This window comes from Palaemon carinicauda, chromosome 2 (genome assembly GCF_036898095.1).
Source record: "Palaemon carinicauda isolate YSFRI2023 chromosome 2, ASM3689809v2, whole genome shotgun sequence".
NCBI lineage: Eukaryota > Metazoa > Arthropoda > Malacostraca > Decapoda > Palaemonidae > Palaemon > Palaemon carinicauda.
In genome coordinates, this window is record NC_090726.1 from 43,477,141 (window position 1) to 43,502,561 (window position 25,421).

Genomic DNA, 25,421 nt, shown 5'->3' on the forward strand with positions numbered 1-25,421 from the left:
AAGGCACAATTAGTAAGATAAATAAGGGAGTTTGATTATATTTTCAAAGCAGTGTATATGAAATTAAGAAAGATTATACAACATCGAATCTAAAAGAACAGAACTTTTAACCTCTGAGGTTTCTGTTAGATTGGAATTTGACTATTATATTTTTTCATATGAATTCCTAAGAGGTCAACACATTTATCAATATAAAAAGCAACTGTTTCATAAGTATTAGAGTTTGGCAGTCAAGTATGAGTTTGCCTCAAAATGGTTACATCCGTGTAATGACAAAAAACTCGAAATCTGAACTTAACTGAGTTTTTACACCTTTTCCATTTAAATTCATAAAAGGAGAAAGGATAATTTCATTTCTATATTGGTGGCTGGCAACTTGTTTGTTTTTATTCTCTATTAGAGCTAACGATCTTTTTTTTATGTCAATAAGTTTGAAAACTTTTCCATAGTTCTTTTTATGTCAATAAGTTTGAAAACTTTTCCATAGTTTTTTTTTATGTCAATAAGTTTGAAAACTTTTCCATAGTTCTAGAACTCTCCAATAAGTTTGAAAACTTTTCCATTGTTCTTTTTATGTCAATAAGTTTGAAAACTTTTCCATAGTTCTAGAACTCTCCTCCGTGAGGAAAACTTTCATACTGTACTGAACACAAAGTTTACAATGCAAGTTATATAGCCAGCTCTAAGTTTGCTGTAGTTCCATACAATAAACCAAGTAATTTACTGTACTCGACAGTAATTGTGTTTTTGCACCAATCTGAAGGCAAAATTTGTTATTTCACAAATTGGAAATTTAACCTACTTTAGAAATGCTATTACAATACATCTCTTTGGAGCTACTATTATACAATTCTTTTGTGCAAATATATAATTATAATATCAAGTTATTTAGGAAATATACATACATACGTATACCAAGGCACTTCCCCCAATTTTGGGGGTTAGCCGACATCAACAAATGAAACAAAACAAAAAAGGGGACCTCTACTCTCTACGTTCCTCCAGTCTAACAAGGGACTCAACCGAGTTCAGCTGGTACTGCTAGGGTGATACAGCCCACCCTCCCACATTATCCACCACAGATGAAGCTTCATAATGCTGAATCCCCTACTGCTGCTACCTCCGCGGTCATCTAAGGCATCGGAGGCAGCAGCAGGGCCTACCGGAACTGCGTCACAATCGCTCGCCATTCATTCCTATTTCTAGCACGCTCTCTTGCCTCTCTCACATCTATCCTCCTATCACCCAGAGCTTCCTTCACTCCATCCATCCACCCAAACCTTGGCCTTCCTCTTGTACTTCTCCCATCAACTCTTGCATTCATTACCTTCTTTAGCAGACAACCATTTTCCATTCTCTCAACATGGCCAAACCACCTCAACACATTCATATCCACTCTAGCTGCTAACTCATTTCTTACACCCGTTCTCACTCTCACCACTTTGTTCCTAACCCTATCTACTCGAGATACACCAGCCATACTCCTTAGACACTTCATCTCAAATATATTCAATTTCTGCCTCTCCGTCACTTTCATTCCCCACAACTCCGATCCATACATCACAGTTGGTACAATCACTTTCTCATATAGAACTCTCTTTACATTCATGCCCAACCCTCTATTTTTTACTACTCCCTTAACTGCCCCCAACACTTTGCAACCTTCATTCACTCTCTGACGTACATCTGCTTCCACTCCACCATTTGCTGCAACAACAGACCCCTAGTACTTAAACTGATCCACCTCCTCAAGTAACTCTCCATTCAACATGACATTCAACCTTGCACCACCTTATCTTCTCGTACATCTCATAACCTTACTCTTACCCACATTAACTCTCAACTTCCTTCTCTCACACTCTTCCAAATTCTGTCACTAATCGGCCAAGCTTCTCTTCCTCGTCTGCAACCAGCACAGTATCATCCGTAAACAGCAACTGATTTACCTCCCATTCACGGTCATTCTCGTCTACCAGTTTTAAACCTCGTCCAAGCACTCGAGCATTCACCTCTCTCACCACTCCATCAACATACAAGTTAAACAACCACGGTGACATCACACATCCCTGTCTCAGCCCCACTCTCACCGGAAACCAATCACTCACTTCATTTCCTATCCTAACACATGTTTTACTACCTTTGTAGAAACTTTTTACTGTTTGCAACAACCTTCCACCAACTCCATATAACCTCATCACATTCCACATTGCTTCCCTATCAACTCTATTATACGCTTTCTCCAGATCCATAAACGCAACATACACCTCCTTACCTTTTGCTAAATATTTCTCGCATATCTGCCTAACTGTAAAAATCTGATTCATACAACCCCTACCTCTTCTAAAACCACTCTGTACTTTTAAGATTGCATTCTCTGTTTTATCCTTAATCCTATTACTGTAATCATTACTCTACCATACACTTTTCCAACTACGCTTAACAAACTAATACCTCTTGAATTACAACACTCATGCACATCTCCCTTACCCTTATATAGTGGTACAATACATGCACAAGCCCAATCTACTGGTACCATTGACAACACAAAACACATATTAAACAATCTCACCAACCATTCAAGTACAGTCACACCCCCTTCCTTCAACATCTCAGCTCTCACACCATCCATACCAGACGCTTTTCCTACTCTCGTTTCATCTAGTGCTCTCCTCTCTTCATCTATTGTAATCTCTCTCTCATTCTCATCTCCCATCACTGGCACCTCAACACCAGCAACAGAAATTATATCTGCCTCCCTATTATCCTCAACATTCAGTAAACTTTCAAAATATTCCGCCCATCTTTTCCTTGCCTCCTCTCCTTTTAACAACCTTCCATTTCCATCTTTCACTGTCTCCTCAATTCTTGAGCCAGCCTTTCTTACTCTCTTCACTTCTTTCCAAAACTTCTTCCTATTTTCTTCATATGAATGACCTAATCCCTGACCCCACCTCTGGTCAGCTGCCCTCTTTGCCTCACGTACCTTGCTCTTTACTTCCACGTTTTTCTCTAATTTTTCATACTTCTCTATACCATTACTCTGCAGCCATTCTTCAAAAGCCCTCTTTTTCTCTTCCACTTTTACCTTCACTCCTTCATTCCACTATTCACTGCCCTTCCTCATGCTGCCTCCAACAACCTTCTTGCCACACACATCACTTGCAATCCCACCAAATTTTTTTTTACTAACTTCCACTCCTCTAAATTGCCAGTTTCTCTTACTTTCACTTCGTCATATGTCATTTTCAACCTTTCCTGATATTTACTTTTTACCCCCGGTTTTATTAGCTCTTCAATCCTCACTAGCTCCTTTTTACATCCACCTACTCTATTCCCCCACTCTTTTGCTACAACTAATTTTCCTTCCACCAAAAAATGATGAGACATACCGTTAGCCATACCCCTAAACACATGCACGTCTTTCAATCTTCCAAACATTCTTTTAGTTATCAACACATAATCCATTAATGCCCTTTCTACTACTCTTCCATTTGCCACTCTTACCCATGTATACTTATTTTTATCTTTCTTTTTGAAAAGCTATTACTTATCACCATCTCTTGCTCAACACACATATCTACCAGTCTCTCACCATTCTCATTTTCACCTGGTACGCCATGGTTCCCAATGACACCGTCTACCTCTCCAGCGCCCACTCTAGCATTTAAGTCACCCATGACAACTACATAATTCCTTCTACCCAGTCCTTCTACACACCTAGTTAATTCATTCCAGAACTCATTCCGCTCTTCTTCACTCTTCCCACTACCTGGCCCATACGCACTGACAAACGCCCAACATTCCCTACCCAACCTAACCCTTACCCACATTAACGTAGATGATATCTCCTTCCATTCCACTACTTTACCTGTCATCCATTCACTCAGCAATAAAGCCACACCCTCTCTCGCTCTTCCCCTTTCAATCCCAGACACTCTACCAGACATTTCACCAAACATCACTTCACCCTTTCCTTTTATCTTCGTCTCACACAAGGCCAATACATCCATCCTTCTATTCCTAAACATACTTCCAATTTCACATTTTTTACTCTATCTTACTACATCCACGCACATTCAAACACCCCAAAACTAGAGTGGGGGGAGCAGTCACTCTCCCCCTAGTTCCATCTCTTTGTTGATGTCTCACAGGATGTAGATACAGGAGAGGGGGTTCCCAGCCCCCTCGTCCCGTCCCTTTTAGTCGGCTCTTACGACACGCAGGGATAACGGCGCTATTCTAATTTTTATATGCCCCCGCGGTCACAGGGGAATATATGAAAACAAAAACCTTTTATATTCCAACCTATTTAAGCTTATGAGAGTTAATGTTTATGGTATCATTGGAACACATTAATAAATAGCATATTTGATCGATTAAACTATTTGTACAATTGTTGCATTTTATATTACAAATGGAATAGTATACAGTACTGAAGCATTTTGGTTTATCGCAAGTTAATCATAACTAGGAGAGCTCCAATCGTGATAACATCCAGAGTGAATACAATGAAACATTTGATGTGATTGTCCTAAGTGAAAGAAACCGTGTAGTCTTCTTCTCCTTGAAACAACATAAAAGTTGCACATTGAAATATTCATAATTATTTGCACGTTCTAATTTTTCCTAGCTCCACTGTGCACAATTTATTCTGTGTGCTTTACAAAATAGTTAGGCCATGTTCATTTGCTAACGATTCCAATACAATGTTTGCCAGAGACTATAAATTTACATAACTATTTTGATTTACTTTGTGAGTTACTTTTAGTGAAAATGAAACTATAAAAGTAACTTGTTAAAACAGTTTAAGGTAAATCTCAATTTAATTGAAACTGAATATCTTGAGAAGTAAATGTATTAATATAAACAGTTGTTTATTAAATGTTGGCCTGATGGGACTCTCTAAAGCACTTTTTATTTTGAGAGGAAACTTTAAGATTTGCGGTAGTCATTTGCAACTCAACATTTTTGTTCAGGGTATGAAATATCAGTAAGATTTCCAACTGGTATATCTACCGTTATTTACTGAAACCATCATATATTCTGGCCTTTTTAAGTTCATAACTAATGCTTTGCTGGAAATGTTTTTATTTAACCTCCATGTTTGTTTAGAAGCTACATAACAACTAATCCAGCACGCATATTTGAATTCTTGTTACATATTGTCTGCATGCTGATTGTGATACCTACAACAATGGATTGATGCCTGTATCCTGGACTCTGCTGTTTATTGGAATGTGCGTATATTTTATTTATTTTCATAACTTCTGTGTGAAGCTGTGTTACTTATTAAACACTTGGTATTGATGTACCGCAGTGATGGAATTTTTTTTAGTGTTTATTGAACTCTTAGAACATCGTAATCTTCTAGCCTAAAGCTCCCTTGACTTGCAACAAACATTGTAATTTTAAAGCCCCATTTTCATTTCTTTCATGACAAACTTCAGTATGTTTTCGTAAATTTTAATTATCCTGTCCTTGCTATGTTTTCATAAATTTTCATTGTTTTGTCCTCACGGCATTTTGTATAAGTTATCTACTTTGAATATATGACTTGAAAATTTGTGAAATCCTGTAGACGTAATCCAAAAATTTCAAGTTGAAATACTTTATTTGTGTGCAAGCATTTACAGTCATGCCAGATGTTTTCTTATTTCACAGATTGCTGTGTGTAGTTTTCAACTTTCTATTAGCCATTTCTAATTTGCCCCTGTGCTTAAGTTTATACACTCAAGTCCTAGAACTGCTTTTATCTTACAGCTAAATAAATTTCTTAAATTGTAACCATTGATATATAGAGTTTATTATATTTACTAGAATTCCTTTGTGCAAAAATAAAGTGCCGGGCTGTAGGAGTAAAATTACCTGTACGTAAATACGTCTTATGGATTCATGTAATTTTTTTCTTTAATTCTTTTTTAATATAGAAAAATGGAACTTTTAAATGACATTGTATTATTGATGATATGGGTTTTATATGTTGTCTAATTAATTTTGAGAAGGGTTAATGTGTTACGTCACGAGTCTTGGAACCAGTTCACAACTGAGCATGAGGTATGACTGTACATTTGGTAAAAAGACTAATTGCCGTTTACTCCAGTCATTATTCAGGGTTCTATCCCTCAAAATTCCAAAAACTACTAATTAATATATATGCCCTACATTAATATCCAGAATTTTCTTTGAGGGAATAGAAAATAGGCGATCTGACTGTGTAATGTGCCAAGTAAATACAGTACATACCTCACTTGGGAGGTAGCAAGATTTGAGAGTCTAGGATGACAGAGGTTTTATGATCGATGAGTTTGATTGAGAAAAAAAAAAAAACTTGATTTGAGGTTTGTTATATTTGAGGCATAAATTCATAGCTTGATTCATTTCATCCATGCCATTTTTTTGTTGGCCTTGTTCCTCATTCATGAGTTTTGCATAGTTATAAATTGTTGTACCTTTTCTGAAAGGATTGTAAACTGTGTTGAGGTTCATTCTCGTTCTGTAAAGTTGTATTAGTATCCATCTTGTCGTTTGTGTAAAATTGTTATAGGGCTTCCCTTTGCAATTCTTCTTGGCAATCACTCCTTGCGCCATTCCATTTTACAAGGTTTATGACAGGGGGGTTATGAGGGTCCACAATTTTTTTCTTTGCAATCAAAGTATTATAATGTAGGTAATTCGAGCTTAATGGTAGTATAGGTGGGCAGTTTCTAGATACTCCTTTTTTTTTTCCTCTTGTTTGTTTGTTCGTTTTAGATTGCCCTACCTTACATAAGGCATGGGCTCTTGTGTTGGCATTTCATAAATGATTTCATCTAGGAAAGTCTTAATCATTCGTGTAATTCCATCATAGTTCTTGAGTAATCTCAAAATTGTACATCCTGCACTGGCTAGAAAAGAAAAGAACAGAACTTCAAAGATTTGCTAAGTGATAGATTTATAGTGGCATCTGTTTCATTCTGCTTTTGTCTTAGCACCATTTTAATTTCAAATATTCTTGGGTTATATCACCTCTTATAATAAACAACTTATTAAAGATCTTTCAGGTAACTTTTCAGTTTTAAATTTACAAGTCGTTTTATTGTTTTACAGGTGCAGAGTGTGACATTATGGGACACGCTTGGATCTCGGATCAAACCCCGCGGACGCCCTGTGGTTCTTCACAGGTCATCCTCAACAAATACATCAAACCCCTTTGGCTCAACATTTTGCCATGCATATCAAGATATAATATTTGAGGTGAGAGTTAGTTATTTGTTATGTATTTGAGGTGAGAATTAGATATTTTTATATCTTTGAAATGGTGCTTTAAGGAGCATTTCATTGGGCGACACAGGTTCCTCGCCCAGAAATAGATTTTTCCTTCGTCAAAATCCCTTTATTTCACATTTCGAGTTGTAGTAGGACATTATTTTTTTGGTAATGTGAAAGGGGATACTTTGGTTTGCTGTGCTTGTTTATTCAGCACCTTGAGGAGAAACCATTCGTTTGTTTTGTGGGTTTATCTGTTGTATTTTATATTAACTTGCAAAGTTTAACAAGGTCGCATATTTAAGAATCCCATGACAAGTGGTAGGGCATTGGCAAGAATGGATATTAACCCTTTTACCCCCAAAGGACGTACTGGTACGTTTCATAAAAGCCATCCCTTTACCCCCATGGACGTACCGGTACGTCCTTGCAAAAAAATGCTATAAAAATTAGTTTTTCATATTTTTTGATAATTTTTTGAGAAAATTCAGGCATTTTCCAAGAGAATGAGACCAACCTGACCTCTCTATGACAAAAATTAAGGCTGTTAGAGCAATTTAAATAAAATATACTGCAAAATGTGCTTGGAAAAAAATAACCCCCTGGGGGTTAAGGGTGGGAAATTTCCAAATACCCCGGGGGTAAAAGGGTTAAAAGCAACTATCATATTCATATGGTCTAATGATTAAACTACTACTAGTTTAAAGCATTGATTAAATCCACTCTGCCTTCTAGGAAGTTGCAACCTGTCTTGAGAAAACATTTGTTATTAAACAGTTTAGTACTTTTGTTTTTAAGATTGCTTCTATCTTTCTAAATACAACTTTAGATTTAGGACTCTTGCCCTGCTTCTTTGGTAACTACTCACTCTTTCATCCTTCAAACCATGTGAAGTGTGTTTATTTTTTTTTTTTTCCCAGACACTTTTGTACTCATTTGAGTATTCAGATTTTACCAATCTCTTTATATACAGCCACTAATTCTTCAATTGATATATTTCCAATGTAGCCCCGCCATAAATGCAGCTTTCCACTTTTTCAAGATTTTTACCTTTTCAAACACCCAAAAATGTGCCAAATATTCTGTTAAAGTTATTCAATGTCACAGGAATTACCATGATTTTTATGTTACACATTTCTGTATATGGTAAGATCTAACATATATAAAATAGCAAATTGAGAATGAATTTAGTTCCTTGTAACAATTCATTTTGGTGTTGTATAATGGAATGTACGTGGGAGTAACAATGGGATGTATGAACTCTTTGGAATTTACAGTATTTTTTTTTATGCATATTGGGGCTATAAAGTTATTTTGGATGTGTTTATCTAAATGTTAGTCAAAGTCAAGTGTTTGAAAATGTATATAAAATATTACGAATACAATCTTGGCTGAGAGATAGTTATTTTACATGTCTTCATGCTGTTGTAGGATGGCCTTGTAAACAAAGTTGCTTCTTGGAACTATTTATTACTGTATAGTTATAACAGGTATTTGTACAACTGAGACTAATAATAGTTAACAATTGATGGCACATAGATTGCATTTAAAGATAAGACACTCTTTTAAAATTCTTTCAAATAATTTTCCTGAAAATCAAGAAAGATTATACAGAAACTTGAAAAATTAATATTTGCAAAATTTTTTTGATTAGTTAAAATATTCAGTGGGATAAAATATTGAATTAATAGTTGTAAATCCAATTTTCTTGGTAAAAAAATTAAAAGGCTTTAGCAGATTTGAGTTGTAACTTAATGCTCTTTTTACACTGCAGTTCTTCGTTGTCAATGTCCATTTGGCCAAAAATATCAGAGTAAACAGGGATTTTATTTTCTGTATCACATTTTTGATAGGTGCTGAATGATGCGTAAAGTCAAGACAGGGTTTGGGTTCTTTTCACGAACATTTTGGCCATCTTTGCATCTCTCTCTGCTTCACTCATTGCCTGTGGATGAAGAGATGTTACATGAGAAATTCTTAATTGCTTTTACATGAATACAAAACCTCGTCCTTTACTAAGAATAGATAGCAGCAGCAGCCACCTTACACAAACACACACAAATTGCTTAGATTTCAGCCGTCTTTTGGGGGATTGGGCCTTCTGAGTTTAAGAAGTGTTTCTTACCCTGGATGCCTTCAGAGACTGCCCACATGCAAGGGCTTCTTGAAAGTGTTTTCTCAACAGGTTTAGTTTCATCTCTGCCTAGTATTCTGAAGGAATTGTTATCCATACAATAGCCTCTCACTTGACATTTGCCTTATTTTTCCACATGTTAGGGAGACCTTAGGGAAATGGGAGACTCGACTATAGGCAGAATCGAGGACTTACAGGTAAACGTGCCTATGGAGTGGACCTCCCCCCCCCCCTGCAGGAGCAGCCTTTCCCAGAAAGCAGTGACGAGTTTCCCTGTTCTTTCCTCGCCTGTCCAAGGACTTTTAGGGGATACAAGGAAGTCTCCACAACATTAGCTATTTGAATCAATTCAAGGTTCTTCCAACCTTGCCAATTGCTCCCCTCTCCAGAGAGGATCATAGACTTCTCGGGTGGCATTCCTCACTTCGTCTTGGAATTTCTATATTTTCCTACAGCCGCTATCATGTGAGACACTGTGTTGACTCCAGTCTTCCTTCAGAGGTTGAGTTTCTCCCTAGTACTCTTTCCCAAGGGAAGTACCCTTCTGTTACCACTTCTCCACATCATCATGGAAGATCTCCCTATAGACACAGTGTCAATGGGCAAGCTGTGTAGTCCAGCCTTCCTTCTGAGGGAGTGTTTTCTGAGGCATCCTTCAATTTGCCTTGAGTGTTTTCTGAGGCATCCTTCAATTTGCCTTAAAACTTATGAGAAATTCCTCCCACAGCTGCCTCCAGTGTTCAGTTGACTGCAGGGTGGGATAAGTTTCTCTTGCTCATTCACGAGGGAAATGCCTCTCAATTTCTGCTTTTCCAGATGGGAAATCCAGTGAGCAAAAGCCTAACCTTCACCACCATTGAAAGCTTTGTCCTTAAGAGCAGATTGTGCACACGCTTTGTAGATGGTCTACTTTTTCTGAAAACCTTCGGGTAATGGCTCACCTGGGAGCTTTTCCAGACTCACTTCCAGAGTCTTACTTGCAGAGAATTAATCTCTCCAGTCCCATCTTCTACTAAAAACTCTCCTTCCAATGAGCCTTGCTGGACTGGGCTTATGGAGCAACTCGCACATGCTCTTCTCCCAGACACGCATGTTTTAGGGAGTCAGTTTTCAGATGTTCTGCTCTGCCTTACATTCGCCTACTCTTTCTAGCATGTCCTCCTGAAGTTTGTGTCTATTGAAGCTTCTCTAGTGTGTACATCTCTGGACATTTCTTTTCTATAAGAGTCCCAGGATGTAGTCTTGCCAGCACGCTGATCCAAGACAAGGGCAATGTGTATCACCAACAGGAGACCCTTTAGATGCACGCATAACGGATACACATCTCCCTGACTCACTATCCTGGATACTTCAGCTTTGCAAGTAGCTCAACCTGATTCAGGTGTGGTTCCACAAGAATGTCTTCACTACAAGCATATTTGCCAGATAAGCTTCCTCATGGATGTTTCTCATTATACAGAAACACCATACCCTTCCATTACACGCACTCTCCTCCCAATTCTCCCTTCCTATGCAAGCATGGCAGGTCTTGCATCTGCTAGGAAGGCATCGTTGTCTTCCAATCCAGTAAAGGAAGATACAGATTCAACATTTGATATATGATTTAAGAGAAACCTTGTCTTCCCGCAAAAAGATAGGAAGGCATTCCATGGCAGTTAGACACCCAGAATTGAGTCACCTTAGTTGGCCATAGCCAAGGAAGCATTAGATAAGGGTAACTCTCGAGTCTCCAGAAACAAGGACGACTTAGGAGATCCTCCCGATTAATTCCTGCAGCCTTTACGAGGCTAGAAAAATCCTATCAAAAGTAAATCTGACTCTTAAAGATGGGCTGTTCAACATTATTGCTCTGCTTCTCCTTAAGGACCTGGTTGATTTGGTCCCTCTCCCTGGGCTAGCCCCTTGTCATGATGGCACCAAATACTACGCATTAATGTTGTACTTGTTTCAGTTAGTCTTAACTATCACCATGTGGCCGGCCAACCCATAAAACTCTTGTCTTGAAAATGCATATTAGCAAAGAACACTAGGAAAGAGCTAATTTTTCTTGAGGGTTATTTGCCAGAATCAAGGATTAGCATATAATTCCATAAACGCTTTGCTTAATTAATAGCTTGGTCGCTTTTTATCAATGCTTGCCATAGGGTGTTTTTCCCTTTTTACCATGTTCGATGATTTTAGATCCACAAAATCTCATGTCCTGCTCTGCTTCTCTGCATTGACTATTCCTGAGAAATATTCAGGTTGTACTGGACTGAAATGGTGTGAATGTGATGTCACATGTTATTGATACAAAAAGTATAAACTCTGTAGTTGGTGTGTCCACCATTGGCATTGCTAGCAGTTATGCCGTTGAATGTCATTAAGCCTTCTCTGGATTTTGTCTCACAAGTGCTCTATAGAGTTTTCAATCTGGACTCATGGCAGTGGTTATGCTGCTGGAGAAGTTTATTGTCAACATAGCAGTGTGGGCACGAGTGTTATCCTGCTGAAACATATGCTTCTGATGATGGGGAAAACGTGCTGCAACATGGTTTTCAATTCTTAGTCTATGTAACTAGCAGCATTTACTACACTGCCTCGACCTGGGCCAATGTTTTGGAAGACAGTTGATCCAAGTTTCTGGTCAAGTGCAGTGCCACTCCATATGATGCTTGCCTCCACAAAACACCCATCTATGAAGATTTCAACCCTTATTCTCCCGACCTTAGCTGTGCTGTCTGCCAGAGAGAGACGATGGCAACTTTGTCAGAGAACACTATAACTCCAATGCTGGTGATGCCAGTTCCGACGTTGTCGAAACGCTGGTGACATCAACGTCTTCTGTCAATCTCTAAAGAAGGGGACCCCTACCATGATGTCAAGAAGACAGGTTTGAATGGTTTCGGGCAATGACAGTCAGTCTCTGCGAAATTAGGTCTGTGGCGAATGCCAATTCTCTGCCAAGTCAATTCTCATCCTGCAGGAGAAACTAGTGGTGTTGTCAGTGCAGGTGGTGATCTTGACATAGAGTTGTGTAACTCTGTCTTTTGCTGCATGGACAATCAGTGCTGTTTGTTGCATTGTACTGAAATCCAGGTCTCAATAACCTTTGGTTGTTGACCAGCATGGATATTTCCAATGATTTGTTCTCACTGGAATCTCGTCAGTCTTGGCATCCTCGGCTGCTTTCACGCATCGACTGACAAATTTGGTAATTCTAAGTGCTATTTACACACCAATCCTTCCCATTAATATCTCCACAAGACTGCCATCAAGGAAGAATTCACCCTCAATCTCCACACCCTAGCTCTGTCGTCTGCCACAGAAAGATGATATCAACTTTGTTAGAGAACACTAGTCCTCCAATGCTGATGACGCCAGTTCTGATGTTGACGAGCTCACTTGAGACTGACATCTAGGTCAGTATGCGAGGAAAGTGACCCGTTGTATGATATTGACAGGACAGGTTGAATATTCTCAGGCATTCATAGACAGTCTGCACAAATGGGTAACAGAAGATAGTTTGCATTTCTTTAGTGATACCTGAAGATGACAATCTGTCCTCTCCCACTGGTAGCCAATGCCTATAATACTCACATGGAAATTCTTTAGAATATCTTTTACCACAGCATGAAGAGCAGTAGGGATATGGATTTACCTTGGCCTGACTCATGAAGGTTCCACAAAGACAACCTTCAAGTCTGGGGCGGTTCCACAAGGACAACCTTCAAGTCTGGGGCAAGTCCATGAAACACTTTAGCAACACTAAAACATGTTTAAGATGCAAAAATGTACAGAAAGCTCTGCAAGGATAATCTAGTGTCCATGGAGAGGAGTTGTGCGCGTAGAGAAGCAAGATGAAGACAGCAGTAGAATGGTGCCTGTCTTGCTGCACAGCGTAGCACTGCCCTTAGAAACCTATTATAATTCCCAGCAAAGCCCTTCTCTTTTGTCTTGTCTTAGAAAACAGACATACAATTAAACTCCTTATTTATAACTTGGAAGTTTGTATCTATCTAAGAATAAATATAGATTACTAATATTTGTGATTTTTAAAGCCATAACACTAATGAAAATTTGAAAACGGTAATGCTTTGCCAAACTTACATGTCTGCAAATGGAGGAGAGAAGCTTCATTGCATCATCTTGGTAAAGAGTTTTTTTTGCCAGACTAACTGTATTTAGTCCTTGAATCCCTCTTGTCCATGCAGTAGTTCTTGAAGGTTGACATGCAGTCTAGTTAGAAGATCCGTACAGCACCAGTTTGTGGATTAGAAATGTTCGTACAACACCACTTCCTATAAAATGCAGCAGGTAATACCAAATACTACTGAACCTGAAATATCCAAAATAAGACTAGAAATTTGAAATCTGAAGTCTTGATGAAACCATGTATTTTGATGATAAAAAAGTCACTCATCTTAGCCTAACTAGAACTTGTTAAGGGTCAACCTATAATAGTGATCCCTTGGTTGCACACAATAAATCAAAATGAAATAAAGAAAAAGGCAATCAATTTAACGAAGTTTTTTTTTCTTTTAATTAATACTTCATTTAATAAAGTTATAATCCGCAGTCTCATACAAACCATACTTTGGCATGATAAAATGCATAATTCCTTTCTTTCTATTGAGCATGGCCTAATAACTCCAAATAAGTAAAATATTCATAACAACCTTACAGTTAAGGAACATACCTTATTGATCTTCATGGTGGGGCCTTTGTTTGGGACAGGTGTATCACCATCACCGTTATGTTGATTTATTTTTGTAGGCTCCCAAACTTTCAATCTTTACCTGAAAAGAATAGTAGCTAGAGTAGTCCCAAACTTTCAATCTTTACCTGAAAAGAATAGTAGCTAGAGTAGTAAATAGCAACACGATCATTCCCATATGATTAATTAAAAAAAGAAAAAAAAAAAAAAGTTTTTTGTCATTTAGCTTTAGACAATCTGGTAGACCAACAAAAACATCCCCAATGCCCCCACCAAGTGTTTGGCCAGGTCCCCATTAGTCAATTTTTCAAGCCTCAAAATATTCAAAGCTCTTAGCATTTAGCTTGTGGATCTATTCATTAAGAGTTTTCTGGTGTTCCAAAGGTTACTAAAATGACTAGTAATAGAATTGTGGCTGTTGGAAAAGCTTTATTGAACTTTAAAGAAAAAAACTATAATTAGTTATAATCAGCTAGGAACCATAGGATCCTACTGCATTGCCAGCAAGGATTTTCCAAGTTTCAGAGGGGTGAATGAAATCGTCACAGTTCTTGCCTGGAATTTTTTGTTCAGGTATAAGCTATTTAAAAAAGCTGTCTTGGTTCTACACGTCACTTAACCCCATTTGTGGTGTACGTGGAGAAAATTCATTACTGTACTTGCAATCATTCTACTAATTTCTTTCCTCTTTCACATCTTTCATCATTACATCTCTTGAATGTTATGCTAATTCAGTTTTAAAATAATCAGAGATATTAATTTTACTTACTTTAAAGTTCTTGTAAGATGTATTTGCATTTTTTGTATCCACATACATTGTTAATTTAATAATAACTCTTTTTTGCAGGTTATGGCAAATGGACATATAGCGTCGGTAACGTTATACGAAAGTGAAGAAGCGGCATAGTACTGGATTTAGGCAAGATGTCGAAGTGATAAAACTTAGTGGTAGAGAATCACAGACAATTATTAATACAATATTGTATGAGGATTTGGTTTGCTTTAACCCTTTTCCCCTCTCCCAACGTTATCTTAGAAAATGTCACCGCCGTATTTGCGCAAATCATTGCAATGATCGATGTCATTTGTATTGGTGATCTTGATAATTATAGTTCCTTATACAGTACTAATGATGTCTACATGCATAGTAGTGGATTATGAGTTTTATTGGCAATGTGTACTTCCTCCATTTCATGGAAAGGACAAATTTACATAAATTAAGGATACAAAAAGATTATCCATAAAAAAAAAATCTATATATAATATTACATTTTATATATATACATAAATATATATATCTTCATGCTTGTAGGAGTGATACCACTAAGAGTTTGTTTTGTGAATGATGTTCAATGTGCTAACATAGAAAGAAAATACAAATTTAAAAAAGGAAAAAAAAAAGGGTTAATGCACAGTGCTGTTTGCCAGAGCAATATAAGAGGCTTTTATTCATTATTGTATTCAATAACACAGGTATATGAAGAAAAATTGTAACTTTTTGTTCGTCTTGCAGGTAAAATACAAATATATTTTAAGTTATGGTTGTGTAAACTCTAGTTTGATTCTGTTTATGATGTAAAGAACAACAAGGCAAGACTTGCAAACTTTTAAAATGTATTATTGTATGTCTTAAGTTTAAATCAATTTTGCACATTATCTTATGTGAAGGATTTGTTTTATTCCTCACATCAGAAAAAAAAATGGTATTTTGATACCATACAGTATACAGTATTTGATAAATATTAATACTGTATAATATATATATAAATATATACACAATTTACCTGACCACATTTGTTGTGTTCAGGAAGATAGTGCACGAGTGTGCTAGTGTGTGTGTGCATATGTACGCGTGTACAAGGAGAATGTGAACCTCATTTGAAGACAGTGATGACTATAGAAAAAAAATTAACATTTCTAAAGTCATGGATACGCTCCTTCTGTACCATGACAATTTTGATTTCCATGATTAATTAGATTGTGAATTTTGTATTTTATGGAAGCTTACTAGGTCTGCATAACCATTGTGAGCTGTTCATATAAACTTCTAAATAAAGTGTTTTTACATGAAGTACGTTTTTTTTAACCAAAGTGAAAATAAAGGGGCAAGTTTTTACTCAAAATTACATTGAAGTAATAGGTGTAGAGTAATATTCTTAAAACTATTTCAATCACATTGGAGTACAGTACAGTACTTAACCCTTTTACCCCCAAAGGACGTACTAGTACGTTTCACAAAAGCCATCCCTTTACCCCCATGGACGTACCCGTACGTCCTTGCAAAAAAATGCTATAAAAATTTGTTTTTCATATTTTTTGATAATTTTTTTTTAGAAAATTCAGGCATTTTCCAAGAGAATGAGACCAACCTGACCTCTCTTTGACAAAAATTAAGGCTGTTAGAGCAATTTGAAGAAAATATACTGCAAAATGTGCTGGGAAAAAAATAACCCCCTGGGGGTTAAGGGTTGGAAATTTCCAAATACCCCGGGGGTAAAAGGGTTAAGAGCATTTCCAGGAAAAAAATTATTTCTTTGGATGATTTATGAATAGCCTAACTAACGAGGGGAAGGAGTAACTTATAAAACTTAGCTAATGTGGGGAAGGAGTGACAAATCGAACTAACGAGGGGAAGGAGTAACTTATAAAACTTAGCTAACGTGGGGAAGGAGTGACAAATCTAACTAACGAGGGGAAGGAGTAACTTATAAAACTTACGTGGGGAAGGAGTGACAAATCTAACTAACGAGGGGAAGGAGTAACTTATAAAACTTAACTAACGTGGGGAGGGAGTGACATAAATCCAACTAATGGTGGGAAGGAGTAACTTATAAAACTTAACTAACGTGGGGAAGGAGTGACAAATCTAACTAACGAGGGGAAGGAGTAACTTATAAAACTTAACTAACGTGGGGAAGGAGTGACAAATCTAACTAACGAGGGGAAGGAGTAACTTATAAAACTTAACTAACGTGGGGAGGGAGTGACATAAATCCAACTAATGGTGGGAAGGAGTAACTTATAAAACTTAACTAACGTGGGGAAGGAGTGACAAATCTAACTAACGAGGGGAAGGAGTAACTTATAAAACTTAACTAACGTGGGGAGGGAGTGACATAAATCCAACTAATGGTGGGAAGGAGTAACTTATAAAACTTAACTAACGTGGGGAAGGAGTGACAAATCTAACTAACGAGGGGAAGGAGTAACTTATAAAACTTAACTAACGTGGGGAAGGAGTGACAAATCTAACTAACGAGGGGAAGGAGTAACTTATAAAACTTAACTAACGTGGGGAAGGAGTGACAAATCTAACTAACGAGGGGAAGGAGTAACTTATAAAACTTAACTAACGTGGGGAGGGAGTGACATAAATCCAACTAATGGTGGGAAGGAGTAACTTATAAAACTTAACTAACGTGGGGAAGGAGTGACAAATCTAACTAACGAGGGGAAGGAGTAACTTATAAAACTTAACTAACGTGGGGAAGGAGTGACAAATCTAACTAACGAGGGGAAGGAGTAACTTATAAAACTTAACTAACGTGGGGAGGGAGTGACATAAATCCAACTAATGGTGGGAAGGAGTAACTTATAAAACTTAACTAACGTGGGGAAGGAGTGACAAATCTAACTAACGAGGGGAAGGAGTAACTTATAAAACTTAACTAACGTGGGGAAGGAGTGACAAATCTAACTAACGAGGGGAAGGAGTAACTTATAAAACTTAACTAACGTGGGGAAGGAGTGACAAATCTAACTAACGAGGGGAAGGAGTAACTTATAAAACTTAACTAACGTGGGGAGGGAGTGACATAAATCCAACTAATGGTGGGAAGGAGTAACTTATAAAACTTAACTAACGTGGGGAAGGAGTGACAAATCTAACTAACGAGGGGAAGGAGTAACTTATAAAACTTAACTAACGTGGGGAAGGAGTGACAAATCTAACTAACGAGGGGAAGGAGTAACTTATAAAACTTAACTAACGTGGGGAAGGAGTGACAAATCTAACTAACGAGGGGAAGGAGTAACTTATAAAACTTAGCTAACGTGGGGAAGGAGTGACAAATCTAACTAACGAGGGGAAGGAGTAACTTATAAAACTTACGTGGGGAAGGAGTGACAAATCTAACTAACGAGGGGAAGGAGTAACTTATAAAACTTAACTAACGTGGGGAGGGAGTGACATAAATCCAACTAATGGTGGGAAGGAGTAACTTATAAAACTTAACTAACGTGGGGAAGGAGTGACAAATCTAACTAACGAGGGGAAGGAGTAACTTATAAAACTTAACTAACGTGGGGAGGGAGTGACATAAATCCAACTAATGGTGGGAAGGAGTAACTTATAAAACCTTACTAATGATGGGGAGGAGTAGCTTATAAAGGGGGAAGGAAGGGTTAAGAGGAAGGAGCAAGTCATAAAACTGCATTAAGAACATCTCACTAAATTAGGAACAACATCTCACTAAATTAATATCAGATATTGCTGATTGAGTAAAATTCATGTTGAAGATCGATGGCGAGTAGGGCTTGGGAGGACCTGGGGGGGGGGGGGGGGTCTAGAGAAGGTGGCACACATTTATTATTATTATTATTACTTGCTAAGCCACACAACCCTAGTTGGAAAAGCAGGATGCTACAAGCCCAGGGTCTCCAACGGGGAAAATAGCTCAGTGAGGAAAGGAAAAGAGGAAAATAAAATATTTTAAAAAGAGTAACATCATTATAATAAATATCTCCTCTATAAATAATAACAACTTTAACAAAACAAGAGGAAGAGAAATAAGATAGAAGTGTGCTCGAGTGTACCCTCAAGCAAGAGAACTCTAACCCAAGACAGTGGAAGACCATGGTACAGAGGTTATGGCACTACTAAAGACTAGAAAACAATGGTTTGAATTTGGAATGTCCTTCTCCTAGAAGAGCTGCTTACCAAAGCTAAAGAGTCTCTTCTACCCTTGCCAAGAGGATAGTGGCCACTGAACAATTACAGTACAGTAACCCCTTGAGTGAAGAATTGTTTAGTAATTTGTGTTAGGTGTATGAGGACAGAGGAGAATATGTAAAGAATAGGCCAAACTATTCAGTGTGTATGTAGGCAAAGGGAAACTGAACCGAACCAGAGAGAAGGATCCAATGTAGTACTGTCTGGCCAGTCAAAAGACCCCATAACTCTCTAGCGGTAGTATCTCAACGGGTGGCTGGAGCCCTGGCCAACCTACTAGCTACCAAGATGATGAGCTATGGTGAAGGATGATAAGGACAGAAGAGGATGCTTTTGATAGAAGGCACTGGAGAGGGCGCATCAGGCTACCAACCCCTTGATGTAGGGATAACAGTGGGAAAGGTGACGGGGCAATACACACTACAGGTATATACTGTAGATGACAAGCTAAACCTTTTTATGAACTGGTATACAGATGACAAGTTATACCTTGTGATTATGCTCTAGCAACTATAATAATAATAAAACCTGTCAAAAGGACATCCTTGCATATGATGGGGGGGGGGGGGGGGTACAGTATAGTACAATACTCATTACAGAATACAAAAAGTACAGTACTGTATTTGATTTGGAAGCACCTCCAACATGGAAGTAAAGGATAAGGTAAATATGAAAAATTCGGAGATAATTTGTATTTCTCCTAACTATACACACCTTAGCTATTTAATATGGGTAATTACTTTCGGCGTAGCTGAAAGGACGAGCTATTAGAATTCTAACGAGGGTTTACTACCCCACCGCTAGTTAGCGGGGGGTAGGGAGGGTAGTTTGCTACACTCCCCCCCTCACACCTGTGTGGTAAGTTCACTTTGCTTAGAGGTAGGACTTCAGGGCTGGCGGGCAAGTTTGATTAAATAGCTAAGGTTTGTATAGATAGGAAAAATACAAATTATCTCCGAATTTGTCATTTGGTCCATAACTGAAATACAAACCACGCTATTTAATATGGGTGACTCAACCCTTAGGAAGGGTGGAATAAGTCCCAGCCATACTGGCTTTTGGCTTTTTCCCGGGGACTCATTATCTGAGTGTGTCAGTACTCAACAATAAAGAGTCCCTGCACCTCGCTCGCAACTTGCTATGCAAGGGCTGCGGCCTACACAAGCTGTGTGTGAAGGAATATGTGTGACTCGTCCTAGGAAGTTGACCTGAAGTTCTTTACATGGAAACTTTAGGCTAGGACTCTCCCAATACCACCTCGTCAGGGTATGGGGACGCGACAGTATTAACTTAATACTAGGAACACAAGGGAACATGGTTTACCTGCAGTGGTTTAGGTCAGCTGTGCAGAGAACCCAGGATGCTGCTTTCCCCAAGAGATGGGAGGATGAAGAAGAGAATAAGGGCCAGACATACCTTTTCTTTCATGCACACTAAAACTGGGTAACAATGCTCTCAACCCTCTGCTACTCATCCATTAAGGAGCCTGAGGTTTAAACCAGCTGTTGTGCAGCCACCACAGGGCCGATAGAGAACATATCGAGCCTCCTGTGGGTCACTTCTTGCAGGTAGTGGGATGTGAAGGTCGTTTAATGCTTCCATACCCCTGCTTGTAGAACCAGCGTCACTGAGAAGTTCTTTCTGAAGGCCAGGGACGTAGCAACTCCCCTGACATCATGAGCTCTAGGGCGACGTGATGGAGGAGTGTCAGGATTCAGGGACAGATGGATTGTCTTTCGAATCCATGCTGAGATGGTGTTCTTGGTAACCCTCTCCTCTTCAACCTCCCAGTGCTAACAAACAATGCCTGCACAGGGACGAACTGCAGCTGTTCTTTTCAGATATAGCCTCAGACTCCTTACTGGGCACAGTAGGAGATGGTCTGGGTCATCTGTTATGGAATCCGGAAGGAGTCGAACCGAGGGTCCGGCACTCCCGGATTCTGAGTCTTAGCAATAAACTCAGGGACGAAGTTGAACGTTACCTCCCCCATCCCCTTGAATGGGCGATGTCATACGAGAGACCATGAAGTTCACTAACTCGCTTGGCTGACGCCAAAGCTAGTAGGAACACCGTCTTCCAAGTTAGGTGGCAATCTGAAGCCTGGCGCAATGGTTCGTAGGGAGGTCTCTTAAGAGACCTGAGAACTCGAACCACGTTCCATGGAGGAGGTCTCACTTCCAACTGAGGGCAGGTAAGTTCATAACTACGTATGAGTAGGGAAAGCTCCAGCGAAGAATAAATGTCCACTCCTTTGAGCCTGAAGGCTAGACTTAAGGCTAAGCGATAGCCTTTCACTGCCGAGACTGAAAGGCGCATTTCTTCTCGCAAGTACATGAAGAACTCCGCCGCTGGAATAGTGGCATCGAGTGGAGAGATACCTCTTCCACGACACCAACCACAGAAAACTCTCCACTTTGCCTGGTAGACCCCTGCGGATGACTTCCTCTCTCTGCGAGGAGATGCTGGATAGTCTCCAGGCATGAAGCCGAAGCGAAGCTACGCTTTGTGAAAGATTTTGGCGTGTGGTTGTTTGAGTAGCTCGTGTCGCGAAGGGAGTTCTCTCGGATGCTCCGTAAGGAGTTGCAGAAGGTCCGGGAACCTTTCCGCGTGATGCAACAGCGGAGCTATGAGAGTCATCGAGAGATTGACCGATATTCTGGTCTTGTTGAGCACCCTCTTCATCAGACAGAACGGGGGAAAGGCGTATACGTCAATGTTGTCCCACCGTTGTTGGAAAGCATCTTGCCAGAGAGCCTTGGGATCCGGGACTGGGGAGCAGTACAGCGGCAGTTTGAAGTTCAACGCTGTCGCGAACAGATCCACAGTCGGGGAACCCCACAAAGTCAGGACTTTGTTGTTTACTTGACGATCCAAAGACCACTTGGTACTCACTATCTGAGATGCTCTGCTCAGACTGTTGGCGAGCACATTCCTTTTGCCAGGAATGAAGTGAGCTGATAGTGGAATCGAGTGGAGTTAGGTCTATCTCAGTATCTCTACTGCAAGATGGGATAGCTGTTCTGAAAAGGTACCTCCCTGCTTGTTGATGTAAGCCACTACTGTGGTGTTGTCGCTCATCACCACCACAGTGACCCGCCAGGTGCTGTTGGAATTGTTGAAGGGCCAGAAAAACGGCCTTCATTTCAAGCAGATTTATATGGAGGCACTTCTGATTCTGACCACAGACCTGAGGTCCTGTGGTTCAGAACGTGGGCCCCCCACCCTTTCTTTGAGGCGTCCGAAAACAGCATCAAATCCGGGGGGAGGACGAGAAGATCCACTCCCTTTCGTAGGTTCTCGTCTGCCACCCACCACTGAAGGTCTGTCCGTTCCGCGAGACCCATAGGGATCAAGACGTCTGGGGAATCGTATCCTTGACTCCACCGAGACTTGAGTCGCCAGTGCAGAGATCTCATTCTGAGACAACCGTTGGGAACTAGACGGGCTAAGGATGAGAGATGGCCAAGGAGACGTAACCACGATTGGGCTGGGAGTTCGTCTCGTCTGAGGATTGATTGATTTAAAGTTTTCAGGCATCCTGACATCTAAGGTCATTGACGCCGGTAAAATTTAATTTATGTATACAAAAATAAAAAATAAAATAAAATAAAATATAAGAGTATTCAATTAAAATCATAAAAGTTGAATGTCATAAAAGTAAAATATTTTTCAGAAGACCTGCTTCTGAAATAAATCTAAAAATGCCACTTGCATGGTAGGACACATCATTTCCAAGAATCTTGGCAAGGATGAACCTACCACCCTCACCTCGAGCCTCAAACAGATATCTATTCCTTAAGTTGTTATACTTGGGGCATTCGGTCAACAAATGCCTTACTGTTAGAGGTACTAAACAGTCGTCACAATACGGTTGGTGTTGGCCCTTCAGCAGAAACTCGTGTGTCAACCGAGTGTGACCAATACGGAGACGACAAAGAGACGTCTCCCATTTTCGGGGCATCATATTATACCTCCAAGGAGATATGTCATTTGTTACCTCTCGCATTTTATTCCCATCTAGGCTATCCCATTGCTGTTGCCATTTATTGCAAACCAATTTCTTGATGTCAGGTAAGAAATCATTACAGGGAATGGGATACCTTCTTGGCAGCAACTCGGATGCAGCCTTCTTAGCCAGTGAATATGCCTTCTCATTCCCAGACACACCTAGCCTACATGTGCTGGAACCCAACAAAAATGTTATTTTCATTAGTAAAATAAATTTTTGAATATACTTACCCGATAATCATGTAGCTGTCAACTCCGTTGCCCGACAGAATTCTACGGAAGGGATACGCCAGCGATCGCTATACAAGAGGGGGGTGTACTCACAAGCGCCACCTGTGGCCAGGTACTGCAGTACTTCTTGTTGACACCACTTCAATTTTTCCTCGGTCCACTGGTTCTATGGGGAGGAAGGGTGGGTCAATTAAATCATGATTATCGGGTAAGTATATTCAAAAATTTATTTTACTAATGAAAATAACATTTTTCAATATTAAACTTACCCGATAATCATGTAGCTGATTCACACCCAGGGAGGTGGGTGAAAACCAGTGTACATGTATATCAAGAAGCTAAGTATCCCGTATTTCATATTATCAGTTATTCAAAATAACAATGAAATTACAAGTACCTGGTAAGGAAGTCGACTTGAGCCATTACTCTGCCTTAAATAAGTTCGTCTTCCTTACTGAGCGCAGCGTTCCTCTTAGGAGGCTGAACAACTCTAAGGTGCTGAAGTATCAAGGGCTGCAACCCATACTAAAGGACCTCATCACAACCTTTAACCTCGGCGCTTCTCAAGAAAGAATTGACCACCCGCCAAATCAACAAGGATGTGGAAGGCTTCTTAGCCGACCGTACAACCCATAAAAAGTATTCAAGAGAAAGGTTAAAAGGTTATGGGATTATGGGAATGTAGTGGCTGAGCCCTCGCCTACTACTGCATTCGTTGCTACGAATGGTCCCAGGGTGTAGCAGTACTCGAAAGAGACTGGACATCTTTGAGATAGAATGATGCGAACACTGACTTGCTTCTCCAATAGGTTGCATCCATAACACTCTGCAGAGAATGGCTCTGTTTGAAGGCCACTGAAGTAGCCACAGCTCTCACTTCATGTGTCCTTACCTTCAGCAAAGCAAGGTCTTCTTCCTTCAGATGAGAATGTGCTTCTCTAATCAGAAGCCTGAATAGTAAGAAACTGAGTTCTTAGAACTTGGAAAAGAAGGTTTCTTGATAGCACACCATAAGGCTTCTGATTGTCCTCGTAAAGGTTAAGACCTTTTTAGATAGTACCTAAGAGCTCTAACTGGGCAAAGTACTCTCTCCAGTTCATTCCCCACCAAGTTGGACAGGCTTGGGATCTCGAACGACTTAGGCCAAGGACGTGAAGGAAGCTCGTTTAGCAAAAACCGAGCTGCAAGGAACATGTAGCCGTTTCAGATGTGAAAACAATGATCCTGCTGAAGGTGTGGATCTCACTTACTCTTTTAGCTGTTGTCAAGCACACGAGGAAAAGAGTTTTTAATGTGAGGTCCTAAAAAGAGGCTGATTGGAGAGGTTCAAATCTTGATGACATAAGGAACCTTAGGACCACGTCTAGATTCCAGCCTGGAGTGGACAACCGACGTTCCTTTGAGATCTCAAAAGACCTAGGGAGGTCCTGTAGATCTTTGTTGGTGGAAAGATCCAAGCCTCTGTGGCGGAAAACCGCTGCCAACATACTTCTGTAACCCTTGATCGTAGGAGCTGAAAGGGATCTTACTTTCCTTAGATATAACAGGAAGTCAGCAATCTGGGTTACAGTGGTACTGGTTGAGGAAACTGCATTGGTCTTGTACCAGCTACGGAAGACTTCCCCTTAAGACTGATAGATTCTGAGAGTGGATGTTCTCCTTGCTTTGGCAATCGCTCTGGCTGCCTCCTTCGAAAAGCCCCTAGCTCTTGAGAGTCTTTCGAAAGTCTGAAGGCAGTCAGACGAAGAGCGTGGAGGTTTGGGTGTACCTTCTTTACGTGAGGTAGACGTAGAAGGTTCACTCCTAGAGGAAGAGTCCTGGGAATGTCGACCAGCCATTGCAGTACCTCTAAGAACCATTCTCTCGCGGGCCAGAGCGGAGCCAACCAACGTCAGCCGTGTCCCTTTGCGAGAGGAGAACTTCTGAAGTACCCTGTTGACAATCTTGAACGGCGGGAATGCATACAGGTCGAGATGGAACCAATCCAGCAGAAAACCATCCACGTGAACTGCTGCTGGGTCTGGAATCGGAGAACAATACAACAGGAGTCTCTAGGTTATCGAGGTAGCGAACAGATCTATGGTTGGCTGACCCCACAGGGCCCAAAGTCTGCTGCAAACATTCTTGTGAAGGGTCCACTCTGTGGGGATGAC

At 39.8% G+C, this 25,421-nt stretch overlaps 1 protein-coding gene and 1 long non-coding RNA gene across 3 annotated transcripts in view; one reads left to right on the plus strand and one right to left on the minus strand.

Annotated features, from left to right (window-relative positions):
- Window positions 1–16,146, plus strand: part of LOC137624317 (PHAF1 protein CG7083) — a 40,458-nt gene extending 24,312 nt beyond the window's left edge. The window contains exons 8-9 of one of the 2 annotated variants that reach the window (XM_068354982.1): window positions 7,087–7,233; window positions 14,923–16,146. In XM_068354982.1, coding sequence (XP_068211083.1) covers window positions 7,087–7,233; window positions 14,923–14,982 — 207 coding nt within the window. In that variant the 3' untranslated portion in view covers window positions 14,983–16,146. The remainder of the gene's footprint in view (window positions 1–7,086; window positions 7,234–14,922) is intronic. The other variant, XM_068354993.1, reaches the window with a different exon arrangement.
- The window catches only part of LOC137624326 (uncharacterized), a 90,329-nt gene continuing 73,603 nt past the window's right edge, over window positions 8,696–25,421 (minus strand). The window contains exons 2-4 of the long non-coding RNA XR_011040719.1: window positions 14,058–14,157; window positions 13,469–13,697; window positions 8,696–9,190 (exon numbers count right to left, since the gene is read on the minus strand). This is a non-coding gene — a long non-coding RNA (uncharacterized lncRNA). The remainder of the gene's footprint in view (window positions 9,191–13,468; window positions 13,698–14,057; window positions 14,158–25,421) is intronic.